At 36.1% G+C, this 24,375-nt stretch overlaps 1 protein-coding gene across 1 annotated transcript in view; it reads right to left on the reverse strand.

The window, feature by feature from the left end:
- The window catches only part of LOC141522414 (Fanconi anemia group M protein-like), a 141,099-nt gene that overhangs the window by 33,626 nt on the left and 83,098 nt on the right, over window positions 1-24,375 (reverse strand). Inside the window, exons 15-17 of the mRNA XM_074235849.1 lie at window positions 10,665-10,822; window positions 8,421-8,576; window positions 3,105-4,827 (exon numbers count right to left, since the gene is read on the reverse strand). Coding sequence (XP_074091950.1) covers window positions 3,105-4,827; window positions 8,421-8,576; window positions 10,665-10,822 — 2,037 coding nt within the window. The remainder of the gene's footprint in view (window positions 1-3,104; window positions 4,828-8,420; window positions 8,577-10,664; window positions 10,823-24,375) is intronic.

The raw sequence follows: 24,375 nt of genomic DNA on the forward strand, positions 1-24,375 counted from the left end.
GGTGAAAAATATAGAAGATGAGATAGGAAGTGCTCTCATGAAATTCACTTTTATCCAAACCAAGAAAAGACAGGTTAAAATACACACACACACACACACACACACACACACACACACAGAGACACAAACACTCACACATGTATGCATACAGACAGAAAATTTGGTGGAAATCTGTATTAAATTCAAGAGGAAAAAGAAAGAAAAAAGAACAGAAAGTTTTAAGAGGAAAAGAAGACTTGAAGACAGAATATTCACAAAGAAAACAGCTTCAACTATGGAGGGCAAATCATAAAGAGGAGATCAGAAGGAGAAAAATAAAGTGCCAGAATCAGTGACTGAATCTAGGCTAGCTGAAAAGAAGAAAGGAAGAGGGAGTGAGATCAGACTAATTCCCAAATTTTTTCCATTCCTTGTAAACATGAGAGAGGGACAAAGAAAGAGTGAACTGCCCTGGCTATATATTGTTTCCTACACATATATGCATAAATTGAAGCCCCTTATTAAAATACACATTCTTTGATCTATGTGTTTCCCTACATAAGATTCTCTTGGCATGGGTATTCTAGAAAAGTCTACCTATATATGGGAAAAAATCTCCCTTGCTACCAATTCTACCATGCCATTTAATTATCTTTTACTTTTGAAAAAAAAAGCATATTAGGGTTATCCTATGAACTATGACAGAAAAATAGTGTTAGAACTGACACAAAGATTACCTCTACTTGAAATAACATATTAACAACTTATGCCATAGATACTAAATGAAAACAAGTTTTTCAAATAATGTTACAGAAAAAGCTTTCATATGATTTAATTTACATAACTTCCTTTTTTTCTTTTTTGTAGACAACACAAACACCCAGCCATATGAATATATAAGAAAACAGTCTACAAATAAGATTAAAAATTCTACTGTAAAACTTATTACCAAACAACAATGATCAATTTCTTTTTTCTTTCCTATTTTAAACCATAGATTGATACAATACTCTTTTTTTTAAGTTTTTTTTTTTTGCAAGGCAAATGGGGTTAAGTGGCTTGCCCAAGGCCACACAGCTAGGTAATTATTAAGGGTCTGAGACAGGATTTGAACCCAGGTACTCCTGACTCCAGGGCCGGTGCTTTATCCACTGCGCCACCTAGCCGCCCCAATACAATACTTTTAAGGTCCATCCCCTTCATACTTAATCTATAATTGTATGAGTAAACATTCATAAATCCTCCACTCTAAAACTAGTCTGTATACTGTTCCTCAACTCACTTTTAATTCTCATAATCTTTCCCCTCTCTGACTTTGTTAACCCTCTTCTAAACTGACTGCTGATCCCCAAGTCCTTCTAAGGGCCCACGTGAAAGATCTAAACTCATTGTTTTGACTATTTGATTGCCTTGCAGCAATAGTACCTCTTTTCATATGGATGCCTATTTTAGATAAGTAGATGAACAACTTCTTGAGAATAAGTATAATGGCCATATTTCTTTATAATTCCATCAATACCAGAATTACTGCCTTCTTTGCACATCTTAGGCACAAAATAAATTATCTATTGATTGAAATCAACTATGATGAAGCACAAAATTTATACTGAAATTCAATTTCAATAAATTCTTATCAAGACTGTATGAAGGGGCGGCTAGGTGGCGCAGTGGATAAAGCACCGGCCCTGGAGTCAGGAGTACCTGGGTTCAAATCCTGTCTCAAGACACTTAATAATTACCTGTGTGGCCTTGGGCAAGCCACTTAACCCCATTGCCTAGCAAAAACATATTTAAAAAAACCCCAAAAGATAAATAAATAAAATGGATTAAATATAATTGGTTTCCTTAGGAATCCTATTTATTTTATTTTATACACTTAAAATCTAAGAGGGAGTCTAGATGTCCAGGACTTAGCACATGGTAGACCCTTAAAAAAGGTTGATTTATTGAAAAAAAAAATGGGGCAGCTAAGTGGCGTAGTGTATAAAGCACCGGCCCTGGAGTCAGGAGTACCTGGGTTCAAGTCTGGTCTCAGACCCTTAATAATTACCTAGCTGTGTGGCCTTGGGCAAGCCACTTAACCCCATTTGCCTTGCAAAAAAAAACTTAAAAAAAAAAACCTCTATGATATGACAGGCATTATAGGTGCTAGAGACAGAAATGTGAAAGTAAACAGTTCCTTATCTCAAAGAACTGAAATTCTACTGGTGTTATATAAAATATGCAAGGATGGAGCAGCTAAGTGGCCCTGGAGTCAGGAAGACCTCAGTTCAAATATGGGTTCACATACTTAACAATTACCTAGCTGTGTGACCTTGGGCAAGTCAGTTAACCCCATTGCCTTTAAATAAATAAAAATTAAAAAAATTTTTTTAAATGCAGAAATACTTATATTTAACTTGTATTACTATTACTAATACAAAACATTTGCAATAGAAGTAAAGTTTTGAAGTATCAAAAAGATTCTGAAAGGTGGCAATAAGGGGAATATATTTCAGGAAGGAGAAATGGCCTACAAAAATGTATAGTGGTGGGGTGGCTAGGTGGCACAGTAGATAAAGTACTGGTCCTGAAGTCAGGAGTACCTGAGTTCAAATCCAGCCTCAGACACTTAATAATTACCAAACTGTGTTGTGTGGCCTTGGGCCAAGCCACTTAACCCCATTTCCTTGCAAAAAAACTAAAAAAAAAAAAAAACTAAACTAAAAAAACGTATAGTGGTAGAAAATGGAATACTAAATTCAAGAAATAGCTAGTAGTTGAGTTTGGTGAAAACACAAAGGACACAAGAAGAAAAATGTGAAATGTGGCTGCAAAAGTAAGCTGAAACCAGACTGGTGGGACACATGTACCAGCCTGAAAATCTTGTTTTCAGTTCCATAAAAACCAACAGAAAGACAATGAAGTTCTGTGAGTAAGGGAATGATATACTAAGGTTATTTTGACAGTTATGGAAGATGGATTGGAGAAATAAAGACGAAAAGTTGGAGATACTAAAATGGAGATGAATACAGTCTAAAGGAAGAGTTAGAGACAATATTTCCTACTTAAGTGCACGAATTTCTAAAAGTTATAAAGTTTTCTTTGATTCATTATTCCAATAGAGTATAAATTTATAATCTTACCTTCATCAGAACAATGGCAAGATTCAATCAGGTTAATCTGTTCATTGCTCTCAGTGTTTTCTATTGAAATTTCAAAAGTGGAATTCAAGATTTTTTTAATGCCTCTTAGATTTACTTTTTTCTTGGAAGCTGATAACTCAATTATATCTTGTTCCATCATAGAGAATGAATTAATTGTATTTGGTTTACTGAGTGGAGTGCTCATAACATTTTTTCCTACTGGAGAAGAAACTGAAGAAGCTGAAGAATTACCAGGAGACTCAAATTCTTTTTCTTTTGTTGTTCTTAGTGGAGAAAGCATGCGATCTGGGTACTGATTCTGTAACATCGATATTGTAGAAATGCTTCTTCTAATATTACTGTTATCAAAAGTTCTTGGAGTAGATTCTTTATTTGGTTCATAATTTGTAGCTAACTGTGTGGAATTGCCAGAGAGATTCACTTTTAGATGGCCATTTGTATTCACATCTTTTACCAGTTCTGATTTTTCTTCATCAGAATCTGGATTACAAAATCCCAAATCAAAATTTACAGAGAATAACTCCTTAGAACAGTCAAAAATATTATCATCATTCTGAGATGTTTCCTTACCATCTCCTTCCAAATCTTTAAGAGAAGTCCCATTCTTGATACTGTGAATTAATGGAATTTTGGTTACTGAATCACAGTCTAACAAACACTCATCAGAAATGTGGAATAGAGATACTTGTGTCACTTCACTTGCAATGGCCCGATCTGATAAAGAGCTGGAGTTATTTTTTAAAAAAGGAGGGCTCATCTGATTAAATTCACAATCATTATCTTCAAAAAACTGTCTTTCCTGATCTTGTTGAATACCTAATTTTTTCATGGTACTATTACAAACCTCATTGGGTTTTTTTTTAATAAAATACTTTACAGGAGATCCATTTACTTGAAGATGATCAACAGGTGCCTTTTTGTCATTTTCAACTTGTAGGTGTATTTCATTCTCATGTTCATCACAACTTGGTCCATTAATCATCACATCAGAATAATTGGATATATCATCTTGTAAATTTTTAAAAGAAGATGTGATTAGGATTTCATCTTTCAAAGTATAGAGTACATCAAGAGGAGGAGGAGATTGAGATAAAAATCTTTCCACATTGGTGAGTGTTTCTTTGGTAACTAAGAGACTGTTGTCACATATCTGAGCAGCTGTTTTAAGTAAGTAAGGATCTTCTACCGGAAGATAAAACATGCTAGTTGAAATATTTTTTTTTTCATCAGTAAAAGCATCATCACCAGATTCTACGTGGCTTCTAACAAATGAACTTTGAGAGTTATCTAGTGGTGAGTGCTCTACTGTCAGTTCATACACTTGATCATAGGAAGTGCTTATGTTTGCAACATTGTCTTTATCTTTAATAACTGATGGTTTTTCAGTAGAATGTACTTCAATTATAGAACTACTAATGTCATTATTGCTTGCTTTAAGCTGATCTTTTGTCATTTTCTTAAAGACTTTGGTTTTTACATAAAAATTTTTGTCTGATTTAAATTCTTGGGCACATTCTTCATCAAAATTTATTAACGAAGATAAACAGCTTTGTTTCTTGTTCCTTTTGAATGAAGAATTTTGTAGAATAGTTGTGTTGGTAGAAGCAGAAGAAGCATGTTTATTCCTGTGAACATTTGATGCTGAACTAATATCCCCTATCTGTAAGTAGGGTTTAAGCTTCAATTCATAACTACATTCATCCTGTTAAGAAAAGATAGAAAATTATAAGAAACAATTTTATTGTAATAATTGTAACAATTTTTAAAGAATGTGGAATAATTTTATTGTTTTTAAACATGTTCACAAAATTGTTTTATTTCTAAATTGCCAAATCCAAAAATGGCAGAGGGAGGGAGGAACTTACCTGAACATTCCAAAATTCCCCCCCCACCACCAAACAACTCTAGATTAATATGCTGAAACAAAATTTTGGAGCAGTGAAGTAGTTTCTCAGGCAGGAAGATCTAGGAGGGTTAGCAGGAAAAGTCCAGCTCAGTAGGTTGGGAGGGGGCATGGAATGGCATAGGCAGTGCCCAAGTAATCCAGGGCTTATTCACCCCAGTGGGTCCACAGCAATACTCCAAATTTCAAAGAGAAACAGCAGTGAGGTCTCATGCCCAGACCAAACCAACAATAAGCTTCCAGTCAGACCAGCAGTGAGGCCCACCAAGCCCATCTTGGGACAGTGTCCTCCTGCACTTCAGGAATAGAGCTCAATTTCAATATAAAATTAATAGTAACAAAATTGATCAGAAAAATAATTAGAAAAAAAATCAGAAACAAAAAAAGAAGCTGACCATAGAAAGATATGATGGTAACAGGAGAATTAAGGTACAAACTTAGAAGAGGACAACAGTGTCAAAACAGCTACATGCTATATGCCTCAAAGAAAAATGTTAATTCATGTCAGGTCAAAAAAAAAAAATTCCTGGAAAGCTCAAAAAAGGATTTTAAAAATCAAATAAGAGAAACAGAAGAAAAACTAGGAAGAAATGATAGTAACATAAGATAATCATGAAAAGAGTCAAAGGCTTGGTAAAGGAAGCACAAAAAATAGAAAAATAAGTACAAAATTCACTGAAGAAAACAATTCCTTAAAATTCATCATCAAAGAAAACTACTCTGATATCCAAGAATTAGAGGTTAAAATAGAAATCAAAAGGATCAAGTGATTAACTCCTGAAAGAGTTATCAAAGCAAAAACTCTCAGGAATATTATGGTAAAATTCCAAGGCCAAGAAGAAAATACTACAAGAAGCAGGGAAGAAATAATTCAAATATCATGGAGTGACAGGACTGCATAGGATTTAGCAGTTTCTCCATTAAAGAATCAGGGTGGGGGCAACTAGGTGGCACAGTGGATAGAGCACCGGCCCTGGAGTCAGGAGGACCTAAGTTCAAATCCAGCCTCAGGCACTTAATAATTACCTAGCTATGTGGCCTTGAGCAAGTCACTTAACCCTATTTGCCTTGCAAAAACCTAAAAAAAATAAAAAATAAGAATCAGGGTACAGGAACAATATTTCAGAAGGTGAAGGAATGAGGATTATAACAAAGAATCTCCTACCTAGAAAAACTGAGTAAAATCTTTCAGGGAGAAAAAAAAAGGGAATTTAATGGAATAGAGGTCTTGCAAGCATTCTGAATGAAAAGATCAGTGCTAAACAGAAAATGTGATCTTCAGATATAAAATTCAAGTCAAACATAAAAAGGTAGACAGGAAAGAGGAAAACATAATGGATTCAATAAGACAAAACTTTATATTCCAACATGGGAAGATTGCACTTGTAACTTTTTTACAACACAAATATGGTGCTGATATCTAAACAAAGAGCAAAAATATAAAAAGGAAACTATAGATTAATTTCCCTAATGAATATAAAATTTACAAATAAAATACTAGCAAGGAGATTACAGCAACATATAAAGATCAAACACTATGAACAGGTGAGAATTATATCAAAAAGGAAAACAAGAAGCATTATTGACAATATCAATACTAAAACCAACAGAAATCATATGATTATCTCAACTGATGTAGAAAAACTTTTGTCAAAATGCAATACCCATTCCCATTAAAAGCACAAAACAATAAATAGAGCTTTCCTTAAAATGCTAAGTAGCATCAATGTAAAACCATAATCAAGCACTATCTACAATAAGGATAAGGTAAAAGACTTCCCAGTAACGTCAAGGGTAAAGCTCATTATCACTACTACTACTATTCACTACTGTATTAGAAATGTTATCTATAAGCAATAAGAGAAGAAAAAGAAATAGAAATTAGAATAAGCAATGAATAAACAAAACTATCAATCTTTGTAAATAATATGATATACTTAGAATCCTAGAAAATTCAATTTAAAACCTACTTGAAAAATTAACAACTTCAGAAAAATTATAGGATATTTTTAAAAAATACCCACATAAATTAGCATTTCTATATATATAGTCTCAACAATTTCTAGCAGCATGTGATGAAGAAATTCCACTGTGGATAATATAAAATACTTGGGAGTCATCTATCAAGACAAACCCAGGAAGCATAAGAACCCTATTATAAGACAGCTTTCAAACAAATAAAGTCAGTTCTAAACAACTGGAAAAATACTAATTGCTTCTGAGTAAGTTGAACCAATATAATTTAAATGACAATTCTACCCAAATCAACTTACTTATTCGGTGCTATACCAAAAATTTATTTTAGAGAACTAGAAAAAAAATGTCAAAATAATCTGGGAGAACCAAAGGTCATGAATATCGAAAGAATCAAAATGTGAAGGAAAGTGGCCTAGCCATACCAGATCTTAAATTGTATTATAAAATGGTAAGCATCAAAATACTCTGGTACTGGTTAAGAAATAAAGTGGTGTGGGCAGCTAGATGGTGCAGTGGATAAAGCACTGGCCCTAAACTTAGGAAAACCTGAGTTCAAATCTGGCTTCAGACACTTAATAATTGCCTTGCTGTGTGACCTTGGGCAAGTCACTTAACTCCATTGCCTTAAATAAAATTAAATTAAAAAAAAGAAATAAAGTGGTGGATCAATGGAACAGATTAGGTACACAGTACTTTGTACCATAGTAATTTAATGTTTGATAAATCCAAAAATAAAAATCTGGAAAACAACTTGACAGAAATTAAGTACAGAGTTCTCACACTACAGAACAAGTATGTGATTTAGACATAAAGGGTAATACCATAAGCATATTATGAGATCAAGGAATAGTTTACCCTTCAGATTTATGAACAATGGAAAAATTTAGACCCAAATCAGAGATAAGAGAGTATTAAGAGTTATAAAACAGATAATTCTGACTGCATTAAATTAAAATTTTCTTTAATGTATAAGAGGAATTTATTCTAAAGGAAGCTAAGATTCTAAAAAAGAAGAATTAGGAAGTCAAAATGATATGCTATATTTGCTAAAAGTATATATTAATTTGAAAAGTAAAAGATTTCCTAGATAAAAGCAGAATAAGGAATATGAAGAATGATACAAATTTGTGCTTATTCTTTGAATCATCCTTCATATTCCTGTATATAACTGATGTGCTGTATATGTACATATATCTATCCACATTTTCATAACTATCCTTTTTCTCCTCTTACCCATACTACCCTTCTCTACACTTTATCTAGTATAGAAGTCACAGGATAGAAAGAAAAAAAAAACACTAATTCTATAAGCCATAAGATCATCTATTTACCTCAGCTTAAAATGAATGAAGATTAAATTACTATATCCATTTTAACATTCCCTAAAGAGGGAAAAATTATATTCAAATCCTTACCTCTTCATTTCTTATCTGATCTATCAATTCCATAATACTTATGAAGTGGTAGCAGCGATCAGAATGGTCAACTTGATGGGTAGGAAAAGGACGATTTTGCCAAATACTCCATTCAGACAAAGACAGTTGATAACTTCCAGGTCTTGATTCACAATTCTAAGTTAAAATTGAAAAAAGACAGAAATTACTTATTAAATGAAGCTATCACATGAACTAATAAGGAACTCCAAAGAAGAACATGAATAACAAATGTCATCAAAATATACAAAAGATCGCAAGTTGATCACCAGAGTGCTTTAATTCACCATGTCAGAAGAAAGTGAGGAATACCTACAAGACAATGGATAGAACACTAGGGGCAAGAGGATATGGGCAAAATTCAAAAAATATAAGCAAACATGGAAAGGTTGTGAGATCACAATTCCATTTCACCATAAAAATAAACAGTTTCAGCAACAGGTTGGTTTTTTGAAATGAAAATGAACCAATTATTACAATTTCCCCCCCTTTTTTTAAAAAGCGTAACAGCCCAAAAGAGAAAGAAAAGCTAATCTGCACAAAGATATTCACAAGAGTAAAATTTACAGTGTTAAAAAACTAAACTGACCCCCCACACCAGTAACAAAACAATTGAACCATCCATGGAATATTAGTACCATATAATATAATATAAGTGTTTAAAATAACTAAACTGAAAACTTCATTAACAATATTGAAATATTTAGGGGCGGCTATGTGGTGTAGTGGATAAAGCACCGACCCTGGAGTCAGGAGTACCTGAGTTCAAATTCGAACTCAGACACTTAATAATTACCTAGCTGTGTGGCCTTGGGCAAGCCACTTAACCCCTTTTGCCTTGCAAAAACCTTAAAAAAAAAACCCAATAATTGAAATATTTGTTTGAGGGCACTTTAACCTACAGACTGGAAACTGATCAAAGAAATAGTATTCTCACATGTGCACATTATTTTTTTAATGTATGTAGACTTTTCTCTTTTAACAGACCAGCAAATTCATCAATATAAAATAGGGAGTTCTTGGTGTCAAACGCTATTCCAATGCAGAATGGCAACCTCTCTGCCACTTTCAGTTGGAGAAAAGTGTCCAGCATATAGATATTAAGTGATCTGCCCAAATTAATATAGTTATGTCAGATGCTGAGGCATGATTTTATCTGACTCTAAGGACAGTTCTTCTGATTATTATACCACACTGCCTTATGAATAAACACAATACAATAAAAATTCATTCTAAAAGGATGAGTAATTCCTTGAATTTTTTCAGCATTATGTATTTTCTCACTAAATTATAACAAATATAAAAATCATTATGCAAGAATCAGAGTTCCTCATATTTTAAAAAAATTGAGAATTGTTTTATAGAAAAGAATGTTAAGCCAACATAACAAAATACAACATGCACACACACTGTTAAAGAACATCAAAAAAGAACCTGGCACGATATAAATATGCAGGGGTTCTATAGTCTTACTGATGTTAATTCCTAATATGCCAATCATTGATTACCATCCCTCATAACAAAGGAAAACAATGAAGCAAAACTTAACCAAAAACAAACACAAATTGAACAACACAGTCTCAGTCTGTCAGAATTGGCAACATTCATCAGCCACACTCACCTTCTGAACCCCAATGAAAATAGAAGGTGCACTTGGTCATTGCATAAACTGCAAACTGAGTTGACTTTTAGTACTTTTGAACTAATAATTTATATATTATACATGTGAGTTTAATAATTATAGCAGCTAAAATTTATATAGAGCTTTAAGGTTTGCTAAGCACTTTACAAAGTGTATCATATTTGATTCTCACAAAGGCTCTAGGAAATAGGTGATACAGTCATTACCATTTTACAGTTGAGGAAAATGAGGCAGACAAGTTAAGTGACTTGCCCAAGATGACACAGCTAGTATATGTCTGAGGTCAATTTTGAACTCTGATCTCTTAATGACTAAGGTATTTTTTTTGTTTTAATCAAATATTAATCATGTGATCTCCTATTATATAAGCAAAGAACCAGAAAAATCACCAAATTTTAGAATTAGAAGCAACCTCAAAAGTTCTTGATTATAAACCCTTTATTTTACATGAATAAACTGAGGTTGACTTGACTCAAAATAGTATATTCAATTGGATGATAGCTTCAACCCACAGCTCCTCCTCCCTTCCAACTTAAATGTGCTTTCCACATTTCCACATGATAACATAAGAAAGTTCTACTTACTGATACAATTTCCTCATTTTGTAAAAATTCAAACTTAGTTTTGGGCAGTATTATGTCTTTAATTTCATCACTTTCTCTTAATCTATATAGTCTGTTCCATAACCTAAATTCTTCTTCTGATAACGTCCAACCTTCTTTTGAGCCTTGTTGCTTCAGTCCTACAAGTTGAAACAAGTTGTAAAAACATAAAATTATAAAGTAAATCTAAAAGTATAACATTGTATTATAAAAGAAATCAAGAAAATCACATATCCCACTACTAAACATATAAATCCCAAGGAAGCAATAAAGCTCGCTTATACACTAAAATCTTCCTAGCAGTACAGATTGTAACTATAAAGAACTGAAAACAAACCAGACTGTCAATAACTGTCAAGGATGTGGTAAATAAATTATGGTAGAAGAATGCAAATGAATATTAACGTGCCATAAAAAACAAATTTGTCAAAAACAAAGAATCAAGATGTTAGAGTGATAGAAAACAATACAGTGAGATCTTTTTTTACAAATTCTTCCTAATATTTCTAGAAAAAGAACAAGATCAAATCCTGATGAAGAAATTCAGAAAAAGTCAGTGAATTCTTTGTCCCAGCCCAACATAGTATAGGGAGGCAGAGAAGTCAACTGGGATCAAGTTAGCACTATGCTGCCCATGAAGCATTCCAGCATCCAGAGAGAGTCTAAGCGCCAAGGAAAAAGGAGATCCATTCCAAGGTATTGCCATAGCCAAACTTACTACAATGGAGGTGGGTGAGAACTAGTAGCTTTGTTGCCAACTGCTTAGTCCCAAGTCACAGATTCAAGGATGAGTGAGAAAGACACCTGCTTATGTTCCCTAGTAAGGAGGCCTTGAATGGTGCACAAAAAAGGAGTATATTTAGAAGCCAGAGATGGGGGTAGGCACAAAGCAGAGTCTCTTGTCCAACATCTAACCAGCCTGCAGAGGAATAACCAGGGCAAGAATCCCAGACCAAAGAGGAGAATCTGTAGCTCTGAGTCAAAAGAGTTTGGGGGTGGAGGGCAAGGGAACAGCAATTAGACTTAGCCTTGCATCAGATTACTTTGAGAGCACTGAAATCTTGAAGGCCCCCCAGACTGAAATCCGGAATAACACAACACTCAATACCCACAAGAAATCAGCAACAGGACAAGTCCAGGTCTGTCCTTCAGAAGTACCACTGAATCCAGATGTAACATTAACTCTGAAGTTGAGAAGTGGGCTGGAAGAACCAGCAAATAAAAAAGAAGCCCATCATAATAATGCTGGCAGGGAATCTCAAGACAAAAATGCAGAAAGCTAATGACTCTAAACCATCTATAATCTTAGGATACCTGGGTATGTAGTAGATAGAGCACCAGGTCTGAAATCTGGAAGACGTGAGTACAAATACAAGCTAAGTGTCTTACTACCTTGGTGACACTGGGCAAGTCTCTTAAACTGTCTACCTCATTTCCCCTTCCGTAAAATGGAAACAATAATAGGACCTACCTCCCAGGGTTATTATGAGGAAATGAGAGAACTATAAACTGCTTAGCACAGTGTATGGCATCACATCACAATATAAATGTTAGCTATTATAGTTGTTGTTATTATTATTATGATTATGATTATGATTAACTCAAAAAACCCTAAGCATTATCATTATCATTATCATCATCATCACCATCATCATTATTATAAGGGTTAACTCAAAAAAAAAACCAAGCATGGATACAAGCTCAATTAGAATTCACGGAAAAGATGAACTAAGATGTATTTATAATTGGAATTAGAGAACTTGAGCTAAAAATTAGAAATGAGAGCAATGAAAGAAGCGAATTAACAGCTTGGCACAAAAACTATAAAACCTTGCCCAAGTAACAAGCTCCCTAGAAATTCAAATGGAACAAATAAAAGCCAGTTGACTCCATGTCTCAACAATGTTAAACAAATTTTAAAACAAATTTTAAAAAGTGTTTTAAGGACTCCCAGCCAAGATAGCAGAGAGAAGACAGGCACAGGGCTGAACATCTCCAGATCTTCCCTCATATATGATATGAAACAAACTTCCTAACAAAAATCTGATCTATAAAACCCAGAAAGGATCTGTCTTCCATGTCCAGGCACAGAGGGTAGACTCTCTGCAGGGAGCACAAGACCAGTGAGACTGGGAGCCTGGATCGGCCTCGAATTAGCCTGATTAGTGGCAGGACAGGAGCCCGGGGATCATGAGGGCCTGAGAACCAGACTGGTGTGATCAGTAAGCGGGGCTAGAGCCTGGTCAGCCAGGGGCTCTGGCCAACTAGGGAGGAGAGGCACTGGTTATGGCACTAACCATCTGGAGCTTGCCAGCAGGGCTGGAGGGAGAGTTATGGTGCAGAGGAGCTGCAGACATTGATCCCTGGGCTCCTCTGGTCAGGAAGAACTCAAAGTCCATACCTTCATTTCAACTGAAGCCCACCTCTGCTCCAGGCTAAGGGCAAGCAACCAGCTCAGCAGTGAAAAGGGAGAGTGGATTACCTCACCCCAGGGCACAGGCCACCACTGATCAAAAATAAAAGTATTCAACAACTTCAACCACTCCCTCCAGGACAAGGGAGAGGGCCTCAATCAAGGTCATGGACACCCAAGAGAAAATAACCAGCACCCCCTGCTGTCCAGGTGGAGATATTACCTCAGTGAGCAAAACCTCTAGCACCACCTACTGGCCAGCTAGACATATTACACTCAGTGAGTAAAGCCTATAGGGATCCCCACACCAAACCAGTGTGAATTAGCCCCTCTCCAAAACAAGGTCTCAGGATAACAAAGAAAAGCCAGCTCAAAGGAGGGCAAACACACTGAAGGTGGCAGTATTCAGAAACAAAATACTGGGTAATAAGAATAACGTGAAAAAGAGGGAAAAATACAATCAGAAGTAAGACAGCATGGACAGCAATAAAGAGGTAGTAATTATTAACTTTGAATGTGAATGGGATGAACTATCCCTTAAGACATAAGTGCATAGCAGAGTGGATTAAAAACCAGAATCCTACAATATGCTGCTTACAAAAAACTCATTTGAAGCAGAGAGATACACATAGAGTAAAGGTAAAAGGTTGGAGAAAATATATTTTTGCTTCAGCTGAAGTGAAAGAAGCAGTGCTAGCAATCCTAATCTCAGACAAAGCAGCTGCAAAAATAGATAGCAATAGAAGAGATAAGGAAGGAAACTATATCTTCCTAAAAGGTATTATAGAAAATAAAGTGATTTCAATACTGAATATGTATGCACCCAATGGGATAGCATTCAAATTCTTTTTTTTTTAGGGTTTTTTTTTTTTGCAAGGCAAATGGGGTTAAGTGCCTTGCCCAAGGCCACACAGCTAGGCAATTATTAAGTGTCTGAGACCGGATTTGAACCCAGGTACTCCTGACTCCAAGGCCAGTGCTTTATCCACTGCGCCACCTAGCCGCCCCAGCATCCAAATTCTTGGAGGAGGAGGAGAAGCTGAAAAAACTACAGGAAGACACAGACAGCAAAATCTACTAGTGGGTTAAAGCACTGGCCCAGAGTCAGTAGTACCTGGGTTCAAATCTGTGTGGCCTTAGACAAGCCACTTAACCCCATTTACCTTGCAAAACCCTAAAAAGAAAATAAAAACTCTACTAGTGAGAGACCTCAACCTCTCACTCTCAGATTTAGATAAATATAATCATAAAATAAACAAGAAAGAAGTTAAGGAGGTAAATAAAATGTAAGAAAATCTAGACATGATAAACTTGTTGAGGAAATTGAATGGGGACAGAAAGGAATATACTTTCTTTTCTGCAGAACATGGTACTGTGACTATGTACTAGGACACAAAAACTTAATGATCAACTGCAGAAAGGCAGAAATAATGAATACATCTTTCTCAGATCATAATGCAATAAAAATCATATGCAATATTGGGCCAGGGAAATATAGTGGGAATTTTTTTTTTAGGTTTTTTGCAAGGCAAATGGGGTTAAGTGGCTTGCCCAAGACCACACAGCTAGGTAATTAAGTGTCTGAGTCCAGATTTGAACTCAAGGTACTCCTGACTCCAGGGCAGGTGATCTATCCACTTCGCCACCTACCCGCCCCTTGGGCCAGGGAAACACAGACCCAAAACTAATTGGAAACTAAATAACCTCATTTTAAAGAATGAGTAGATCAAATAGTAAATTAAAGAAAGAATTAATTATTTTCATCCTACATAATGACACTAATGAAACAACATACAAAAATCTATGGGATTGACTCAAAGGGACTGTCAGGGCATATCTTTAAATGCTTACATGAATAAATTAGATAAAGAGGAACTCAATGAACTAAACATGTAACTAAAAAAAAATTAGAGAAAGAACAAATTAAACCCCCCCCAATTGAATACCAAATTAGAAATTCTAAAAATTAAAGGAGAAATTAATAAAATTGAAAGCAGAAAAATTATTGAATTAATAAATAAAACCAAGAATTGGTTTTATGAAGAAACCAATAAAATTGATAAACCTTGTCAATTTCATTAAAAAAAAAAAGGAGGATTGGGAGCCAAGAAGGTGAAATGAAGGGATGGAGTCTTAGGAGCTCTCTGATAAAAACTCATAAACTAAGGACCCTAACTAAACTTTCGAGAGACAGAACCCACAAAGGGACCCAGTGAGGCAGTTCTCCTACTTAAGGTAACCTGGAAAAGAGCAGAAAGACTGTTCCCCAGGCCGGAGGGGCTGCCCGCCAGAGGGGTGGCCCACCAGAGCCAAAGAACTTCAGCCTCCAGAGGCAGCCCCAGGGTGCTGGGAGCCTCAGGTCACAGCAGCAGGGGAGTCTCCTGAGCTGCACCCCGGGGAGCACCAGCACAAGTGGGGGAACAGCGGGGGACCTCTGCCAGAGCAAGCACATGGAGCCCAGCCCTCAGGGCACACAGCCAGCAGCCTGGTCTTTCGGCAGCCTAGACCCAGAAACAGAAGCAGGTGGAGCCGGTAAGCAGGAGCCCCCAGGGCATGAGCCCACTGAGCTGAGAGAGGGGAGTGAAGAGAGAGAAACTGCCCAACTCTGTCCTCTGCCCCTGAAACAGGACTCTGGAGCTCTGACCACATTCAGATCCTGATCACAGTCTAGGCCCCCCCCACCTTAGCCCCGTGGCAGAGGGGGCCGCTTATGGTCATTCACAGACCAGGAGGGAGGACAGAACCTCACACAGAGACCCTTGTGGGAGTGTCCCAAAAGCTCAGGAAGCACCCCCAAAAAACAGGCTTAGGCTGGGAAAATGAACAAAGAAACAAGAGGAAGACCATTGAGAAATATTTTGCAAATGAGCCCAAGAAGGATCAAAATACTCCGTCTGAAGATGAGGAAGCACAAGCTCCTGCATCTAAAGACTCCAAGAAAAACAGAAATTGGGCTCAGGCTATGACAGAGATCAAAAAAGACTTTGAAAATCAAATGAGGGAGTTGGAAGAAAAACTGGGAAAAGAAAGGAGATGCAGGAAAAACATGAAAATGAAGTCAGCAGCTTAGTCAAGAAAATCCAAAAAAATGCTGAAGAAAATAGCATGCTAAAAAACAGCTTAGGTCAAATGGAAAAAACAGTTCAAAAAAGTTATTGAGAAGAATGCTTTAAAAAGCAAAATTGGCCAGATGGAAAAAGAGATAAGAAAACTCTCTGAGGAGAATAAATCCTTCAGACAAAGAATAGAATTCAGGGAGATTGATGAATTTACCAGAAATCAGGAATCAATACTTCAAAACAAAAAAAATGAAAAATTAGAAGAAAATGTGAAATATCTCATTGAAAAAACCACTGATATGGAAAACAGACTTAGGAAAGATAATTTGAAAATTATTGGAATACCCCTGAAAGTCATGATCAGGAAAAGAGCCTTGACATCATTTTCAAAGAATTACTACAGGAAAATTGCCCTGATATTCTAGAAGCAGAGGGCAAAATAGAAATGGAGAGAATCCACCAATTCCCCTGAGAAAGAGATCCCAAAAAACCAACCCCCAGGAACTCCCAAGTCAAGGAGAAAATATTACAAGCAGCCAGAAGGACACAGTTCAAATATCGTGGAGCTGCAGTCAGGATCACACAGGACTTAGCAGCAGCTACAATGGAAGCTCGTAGGGCTTGGAATACAATATACCGGAAGGCAAAAGAGCTTAGAATGCAGCCAAGAATGAACTACCCAGGAAGGCTGAATGTCCTCTTCCAGGGAAAAAGATGGACTTTCAATGAACCAGGGGAATTTCAAAGGTTCCTTTTGGAATGGCCAGAGCTGAACAGAAGGTTTGATCTTCAAATACAGGACTCAGGTGAAGCATGGAGATTGGAGGAGAGGGGGGAAATATGAGGGACTTAATGAGGAAGAACTGCATGTATAGAAAAATGATACTGATAATATTTAGATGAACCATCTCAGTTAATAGAGCAGGTAGAGGGAGCTTTTATAGTTGAAGCACAGGAGAAAGCTGAATTCAAAGATAAAATACGGTATAAAAATGGAGTCAATAAGAAAAAAGGGAAATGGAATGGGAGAAAAAAAAAGGAGAGGGGGAATAGTCCAAGCTATTTCACATAAGTTTTTTTTATTACAATGAGCTATTGCAATGATATGGAAGGGGGGGCAAGGGGAAATGAGGGAACCTTTGCTCTCATCAGAGATGGCTAGGAGAGGAAACAGCAAATATACTCAATGGGGTATAGACAACTGGAGTAAGAAGGAGGGGGGAGCAGGGGGAAGGGGTGGGGATGTGAATAAAGGAGGAGAGGATGGACCATGGAGGGGACAGTGGTCAGATATAACACATTTTCTTTTTTTACTTCTTGTAAGGGGCTGGGATTGGATGGCCTGCCCAGGACCATAGGGCCAGGTGGTATGGGGGCTCAGGGCTTCTTGGCCCCAGGACCAGGGATCTGTCTGCTGCGCCACTCAGCAACCCTACAGCACAGTCAGAGTGAAAGGAGAGAGAAAATATAGTACATGGTAGTGGAGAAAGAAGAAAGGAGGGAGTTGCGATCAGCAATGGCAACGTTGGAAAAATATGGAAGTAACTTTTGTGATGGACTTATCATAAAGAATGTGATCTACTCACGACAGAGTTGATGGTATTGGAACAAAGACTGAAGCACATTTTTTGTTATTATTTGGAGGAGGGTGCAGGGCAAGTGGGGCTTGGTGGCCTGCCTGGAGCCACATAGCAGGGTGATCATTGGTTGTCTGGGGCCGGATTCGGACCCAGGTGCTCCTGGCTCAAGGGCCAATGCTCTGTCTGCCACCCAGCCACCCCTACTATTATTATTATTTTATTTTATTTTGGGTCTTTTTTTTTCTTCTTCTTTTTGGTTTTTGCAGGGCAGTGGGGATCGGGTGGCTTGCATGTCACATGGCTGGGTGATTATTGAGTTTACAAGGCTGGATATGGACTCGGGGTGCTCATGGCTCCAGGGCTGATGCTTCATCCATTGCACCACCTGGCCATACCTACAATTATTACTATTATTTTTTTTAATTTTAATTTTTTTTCTCCCCCCTTTACTTTTTTGCCCAAGCAAGTCTATCTATATTCATGAGGGGAGGGGTATTTTGTTTACTTGTAAACAAGTATATTTTATTAATGTAAAGAAAAACATTTGTACAAAATGAGAATAAAAAATAAATTTAAAAAAAAGAAGAAAACTAAATTGCTAGCATCATAAATGAAAAAAGGTGAACTCGCCACCAATGAGGAGAAAATTAAAGTAATAATTCATAACAATTATTTTGCTCAACTCTATGACAATAAATTTGAAAATCTAAATGAAATGGAGGAATATTTACAAAACTATAAGTTGCCTTAATGAAGAAATTAAATACCTAAACAATCCTACCTCTGAAAAAGAAATTCAACAAGTCTTCATTGAACTCCCAAAGAAAAAATCTCCATTGCCTGATGGATTCACAGGTAAATTCTATCAAACATTTAAGGAACAATTGGTCCCAATTCTATATAAATTCTTTGGAAAAATAGGTGAAGACAGAATTCTGCCTAACTCTTTCTATGATACCCATATGGTTAAACCAGAAAGAGTTAAAACAGAGAAATAAAAATATAGACCTATCGCCCTGATGAATAAAGATGCAAAAATCTTAAATAAAATCTTAGCAAAAGAACTACAACAAGTTATCACTAGGATAATACATTATGATCAAGTAGGATTTATCCCAGGAATACAGGGGTTGGTTCAATATTAGGAAAACTTTTAGTATAATTAACAGATCAATAACAAGCCTATCAGAAATCATGATTATATCAATAGATGCTGAAAAAGCTTTTGACAAAATACAGCATCCATTCTGACTAAAAACACTGGCGAGTGTAGGAATACATGGACTGTTCCTTAGAAGAATTAGCAGTATCTATCTGAAACCTTCAACAAGCATTATATTCAATGGGGAGAGGCTAGAGGCATTCCCCATAAGATCAGGGGTGAATCAAGAGTGCCCATTACCACCACTACTATTCAATATTGTATTAGAAATGTTAGCTTCAGCAATAAGAGAAGAAAAAGAAATTGAAGGAATAAGAATTGGGAGAAAAGAGCCAAAACTCTCACTCTCTGCAGATGACATGATAGTATACCTAAAGAATCCTAAAAAAATCATCTTAAAAAAACTACTGGAAACAATTAGCAACTTTAGTAAAGTCGCAGGATATAACATAAACCCTCATAAATCTTCAACTTTTCTATATATGACTAGCAAGATACAACAGGAAGAGCTAGAAAGAAAAATCTCATTCAAAGTAACTGCAGACAATATAAATACTTGGGAGTCTATCTGCCAAGGCATACCTAAAAACTTTTTGAAAACTATTACAAAATACTTCTCATGCAAAATCAGATTTAAATAAGGGGGCAGCTAGGCAGCACAGTGGATAGAGAGTACCAGCCCTGGGGTCAGGAGGAACCTGAGTTCAAATCCAGTCTCAAACACTTAATAATTACCTAGCTGTGTGGCCTTGGGCAAGCCACGTAACCCCATTTGCCTTGCAAAAAAAAAATCAGATTTAAATAACTGGGCAAACATCAACTGCTCATGGATAGGTCAAGCTAATATAATAAAGATGACAATTCTATCAAAACTAAACTACCTGTTTAGGGCCCTGTCAATCAAAATTCCAAAAAATTAATGAGTTAGAAGAAGTTGTAAGTAAATTCATATGGAGAAATAAAAAGACAAGAATTTCCAGAGATTCAATGAAAAAAAGTACAAAAGAAGGTGGCTTAGCCCTACCAGATCTAAAATTATAAAGCATCAGTCATCAAAACTGTCTGGTATTAGCTAAGAAATAGAGTAGTGGACCAGTGGAATAGACTAGGTGTAATAGCAGGAAATGATTACAGCAATCTGCTGTTTGATAAACCCAAAGAGTCCAGCTATTGGAATCAAAACTCTATCTTTGATAAGAACTGTGGGGAAAATTGGAAGTTATTATGGAAGAAACTTAGCTTAGACCAACACCTCACACCCTATACCAAGATAAGATCAAAATGGATGCAGAATTTGGACATAAAGAACCATATTATAAACAAACTAGAAGATTAAGGAGTAGTATACCTGTCAGATCCCTGGAAAGGGAAGCAGTTTAAGACCAAGTAAGAGATGGAGAACATCACTAAAAACAAACTAGATGATTTCGATTACATTAACAAAAAGCTTTTGCACAGACAAAACCACTGTAACCATGATCAAAAGAAATGCAGTAAACTGGGAAACAATCTTCATAACTAGTATTTCTGACAAAGGACTCATCTTGAAAATATACAGAGAACTGAGTCAAATTTTTTTTTAAAAAAGACAAGTCATTCCCCAATTGACAAAGGATCAATGGATATGCAAAGGCAATTTAGAGATGAGGAAACCAAAGCAATCCATAGTCATATGAAAAATTGCCCTAAATCATTACATATTAGAGAAATGCAAATTAAAGCATCTCTAAGGTATCACCTCACACCTCTTAGACTGGCCAATATGACCAGAAAAAGCAAAGATAAATATTGGAAGAGTTGTGGGAAATCTGGGACACCAATACATTGTTGGTGGAGCTGTGAACTCATCCAACCTTTCTGGAGAGAAATTTGGAATTATGCCCGAAGGGCAACAAAAATGTGCATACCCTTTAATCCAGCAATATCACTACTGAGTCTATACCCTGAGATGATGAAAAAAAGATAAAACATCACATCACTTGTACAAAAAATATTCATAGCAGCCCTGTTTGTGGTGGCAAAGAATTGGAAATCAAGTAAATGTCCATCAATAGGGGAATGGCTTAACAATGGGAATTCAGGGAAGCCTGGAGGGAATTTGCATGAACTGATGAGCAGAACCAGAACACTGTAACCCTAACAGCCACAGGAGGTGATGACAAACCTCGATGGACTTGATCATTCCATTAGTGCAACAGGGACTGTTTTGGGATATTTGTGATGGAGAATACCAATTGTATCCAGAGAAAGAATTGTAGGGTTTGAACAAAGTCAAAAGTCTATTATCTTCAATTTAGAAAAAAAAATTATTGTATTATGTAATTTTGCTATCTCTTACACTTTATTTTTCTTCCTTAAGTAAGAAAATTTGAATTTGAATTCAATTTGAATCAATGTATGCCATGGAAACAATGTATACACTGGCAAATTGCTTTCTATGGGGGAAGGGGAGGGAAGCAAGATTAGGGGATAAATTGTAAAACTCAAAATAAATAAAATCTTTGAGGAAAAAAAATGGTTGAAAAAATGGAAGAAAATGTAAGGAATCTCAAGAGAAAAAAATGATCTGGAAAACAGATCATGGAGAAAAAAAATTGAGACTCACTGGACTCTGAATTCCATGACCAAAAAATAAGAGCCTAGACATCATTTTCTTTTTTTTTTTTGGTTTTACATGACAGTGGGGTTAAGTGACTTGCCCAAGGTTACACAGCTAGGTAATTATTAACTGTCTGAGGTTGTGTTTGAAAAACTAAGGTCCTCCTGACTCCAGGGCCAGTGATCTATCCACTGTACCAACTAGCTGTCCCAAATTGAGTCTTGAATCAGGGTGGGGTTTTTTTGGATTTTTGAAGGGCAATGGGGTTAAGTGACTTGCCCAAGGTCACATAGCTAGGTAATGATTAAGTGAAAAAGGCTGGAATTGAACTCAGATCCTCCTGACTCAAGGGCCAGTAACCTATCCACTGCACCACCTAGCTACCACTGGACATCATTTTCAAAAAATCTTGGAAAAAAAACACTCAAATATCTTAGAATCAGAAAATAAAGTAGAAACAGAAAGTATCTACCAGTCACCTTCTGAAATTAACCACCCAGAAACATGATAGCCAAAATTCAGATCAAAGCAAAATTACTGTTTCCAGGTCAAAGAAAAATATTTCAAACAGCCAGAAAGAAAAACACAAGCACTACAGAGTCACAGTCAGGATAAAAAAAAAAAATTCAGCAGTCAATATTGAAAAAACAGAGAATTGAAATACGATACTAGAGAAGTCAAAAAATATAAAGGCTTATAGAAAAGAATAACTTAATCAACATTCTATACCAAAATAAAGGTGAAATGGGTACAGGATTTAGACATAAAGAGTGATACCTTCAGTCAATTAGGAGAACAATTAGGAGAACAATTAGGAGAGTTTATAAACAAATGACAAAGAACATTATAAATTGCAAAATGGATGATTTCAACTATTTTAAAATAGTTTGCACAAATAAAACCAATGCAGCCAAGATTAGAAGAAATGCAGAGAGCTGGGAAATATTTGCACAACTAGTGCTTCTGATAAAGGACTCCTTTCTAAAATATATATATAGAACTGAATCAAATCTATAAGATAAAAGTAATTCTCCGATTGACCCAATTGTCAAAGGATATGAACAGGCAGTTTTCAGATGAAGAAATTAAAACTATTTATAGTCAGGAAAAAAATGCTCCAAATCATTACTGATTAGAGAAATGCAATTAAAATAACTCTGAGGTACACCTCACAACTATCAGATTTTCTAAGATAACAAAAAAAAAACCCAATATGGTCAATGTTAAAGAAGGTGTGAAAAACTGGGACACTAATTGAACGTATTCAACTATTCTAGAGAGCAATTTAGAACTCTGACCAATGGGGCACCTAGGTGGCGCAGTGGATAGAGCACCGGCCCTGGAGTCAGGAGTACCTGGCTGGGTTCAAATCTGGTCTCAGAGACTTAATAATTACCTAGCTGTGTGGCCTTGGGCAAGCCACTTAACCCCATTTGCCTTGCAAAAACCTAAAAAAATAAAAATAACTGCATACTCTTTGATCCAGGAATATCACTAGTAGATTTTTATCCCAAAGAGATCATAATAAAGGGGAAAGAGCCCATGTGTTTAAAAATATTTCAGCAGCTCTTCTTGTGGTGGCAAAGAACTAGAACTCAAGGGGATATTCACTGATTGGAGAACAGCAGAACAAGTTATGGTATATGAATGTGATGGAGTGCTATTGTTCTTGGAAGAAATCACAAGCAGGGGCAGCTAAGTGGCGCAGTGGATAGAGCACTGGCCTTGGAGTCAGGAGTACCTGAGTTCAAATCCAGCCTCAGACACTTAATTACCTAGCCATGTGACCTTGGGCAAGCCACTTAACCCCACTGCCTTGCAAAAAAAAAAAAAAGGAAATCTCGAGCAGTTGAACTTCTGGAAAGCCTGCAAAGAATTCCAAGAACTAATTCTGAGTAAAGTGAGTAGAAGTAGAACATTTGTACACAGAAAAAGCAACATTATGTGATCAACCAGGATGGATGTAGCTCTTTTTTGCAGTTCAGTGATTAAGGACAATCCTGAGAGATCCTTTATAGAAAATGCCATCCACATCCAGAGGAAAAAAACTAGGGCATCTGATATATAGTAAAGCATTTAACATTCATGTTTTAAAACTTCTTTTTTTTTCTTTCTTTCTTTCTCATGGTTTTCCCCCTTAGTTCTAATTCTTTTACAACATGACTAAAATGGAATTATGTTAAACATGTTTGTACATGTAAAACCAATATCAAATTACTGTCATGGAGGAGGGGGAAGGGAAAGAAGGCAGGTAGAAAAATGTGCTCAAAAGCTTGCAAAGGATTAAATGTTAAAACCTAACTTTGTACAAAACTCAAAGAAATTTTAAATTAATTTTAAAAAAAACTCAGCAAAACTGAACATAATAGCACACAGGGTAAAAAAAAAAGACCTTAAGACTTGTGATGGAAAATACCATCTACATCTTGAGGAAAAAACTATGGAATCTGAATACAGACCAAAGCAAACTAATTTCCATTTTAAAAAATCTGTTTCATGCCTTATGGTTGATGTTTTTACCCTTTCATGGTTTTTTCCCTTTTGATCTGATTATCTTTCACTAGGCTGCTATTATTATTATTATTATTATTATTATTATTATTATTATTATTATATAGCACTTAGTTTCAGTGGTTTGGGATTCTTTCTTGGAGGCAATGTGTATCCTGATTTCTTGATTCTCCTTACTTCATTCTGTAAATCTTTCCATGCTTCTCTGAATTATTATACAACTTTTGAGATGTGTGGGTCAAAGGGCATTAATCATTTTGGTCATCTTCTTTGCATTACACAAACTTTTCAAAATGGCTGGACCAAGAAACAGTTGTATCAGTATACTTATCTTATGTGAGTCACTCCTGTCACTCCTGCAACATTGTC

The sequence above is a fragment of the Macrotis lagotis genome, chromosome 4, assembly GCF_037893015.1.
Source record: "Macrotis lagotis isolate mMagLag1 chromosome 4, bilby.v1.9.chrom.fasta, whole genome shotgun sequence".
NCBI classification, from domain to species: domain Eukaryota; kingdom Metazoa; phylum Chordata; class Mammalia; order Peramelemorphia; family Peramelidae; genus Macrotis; species Macrotis lagotis.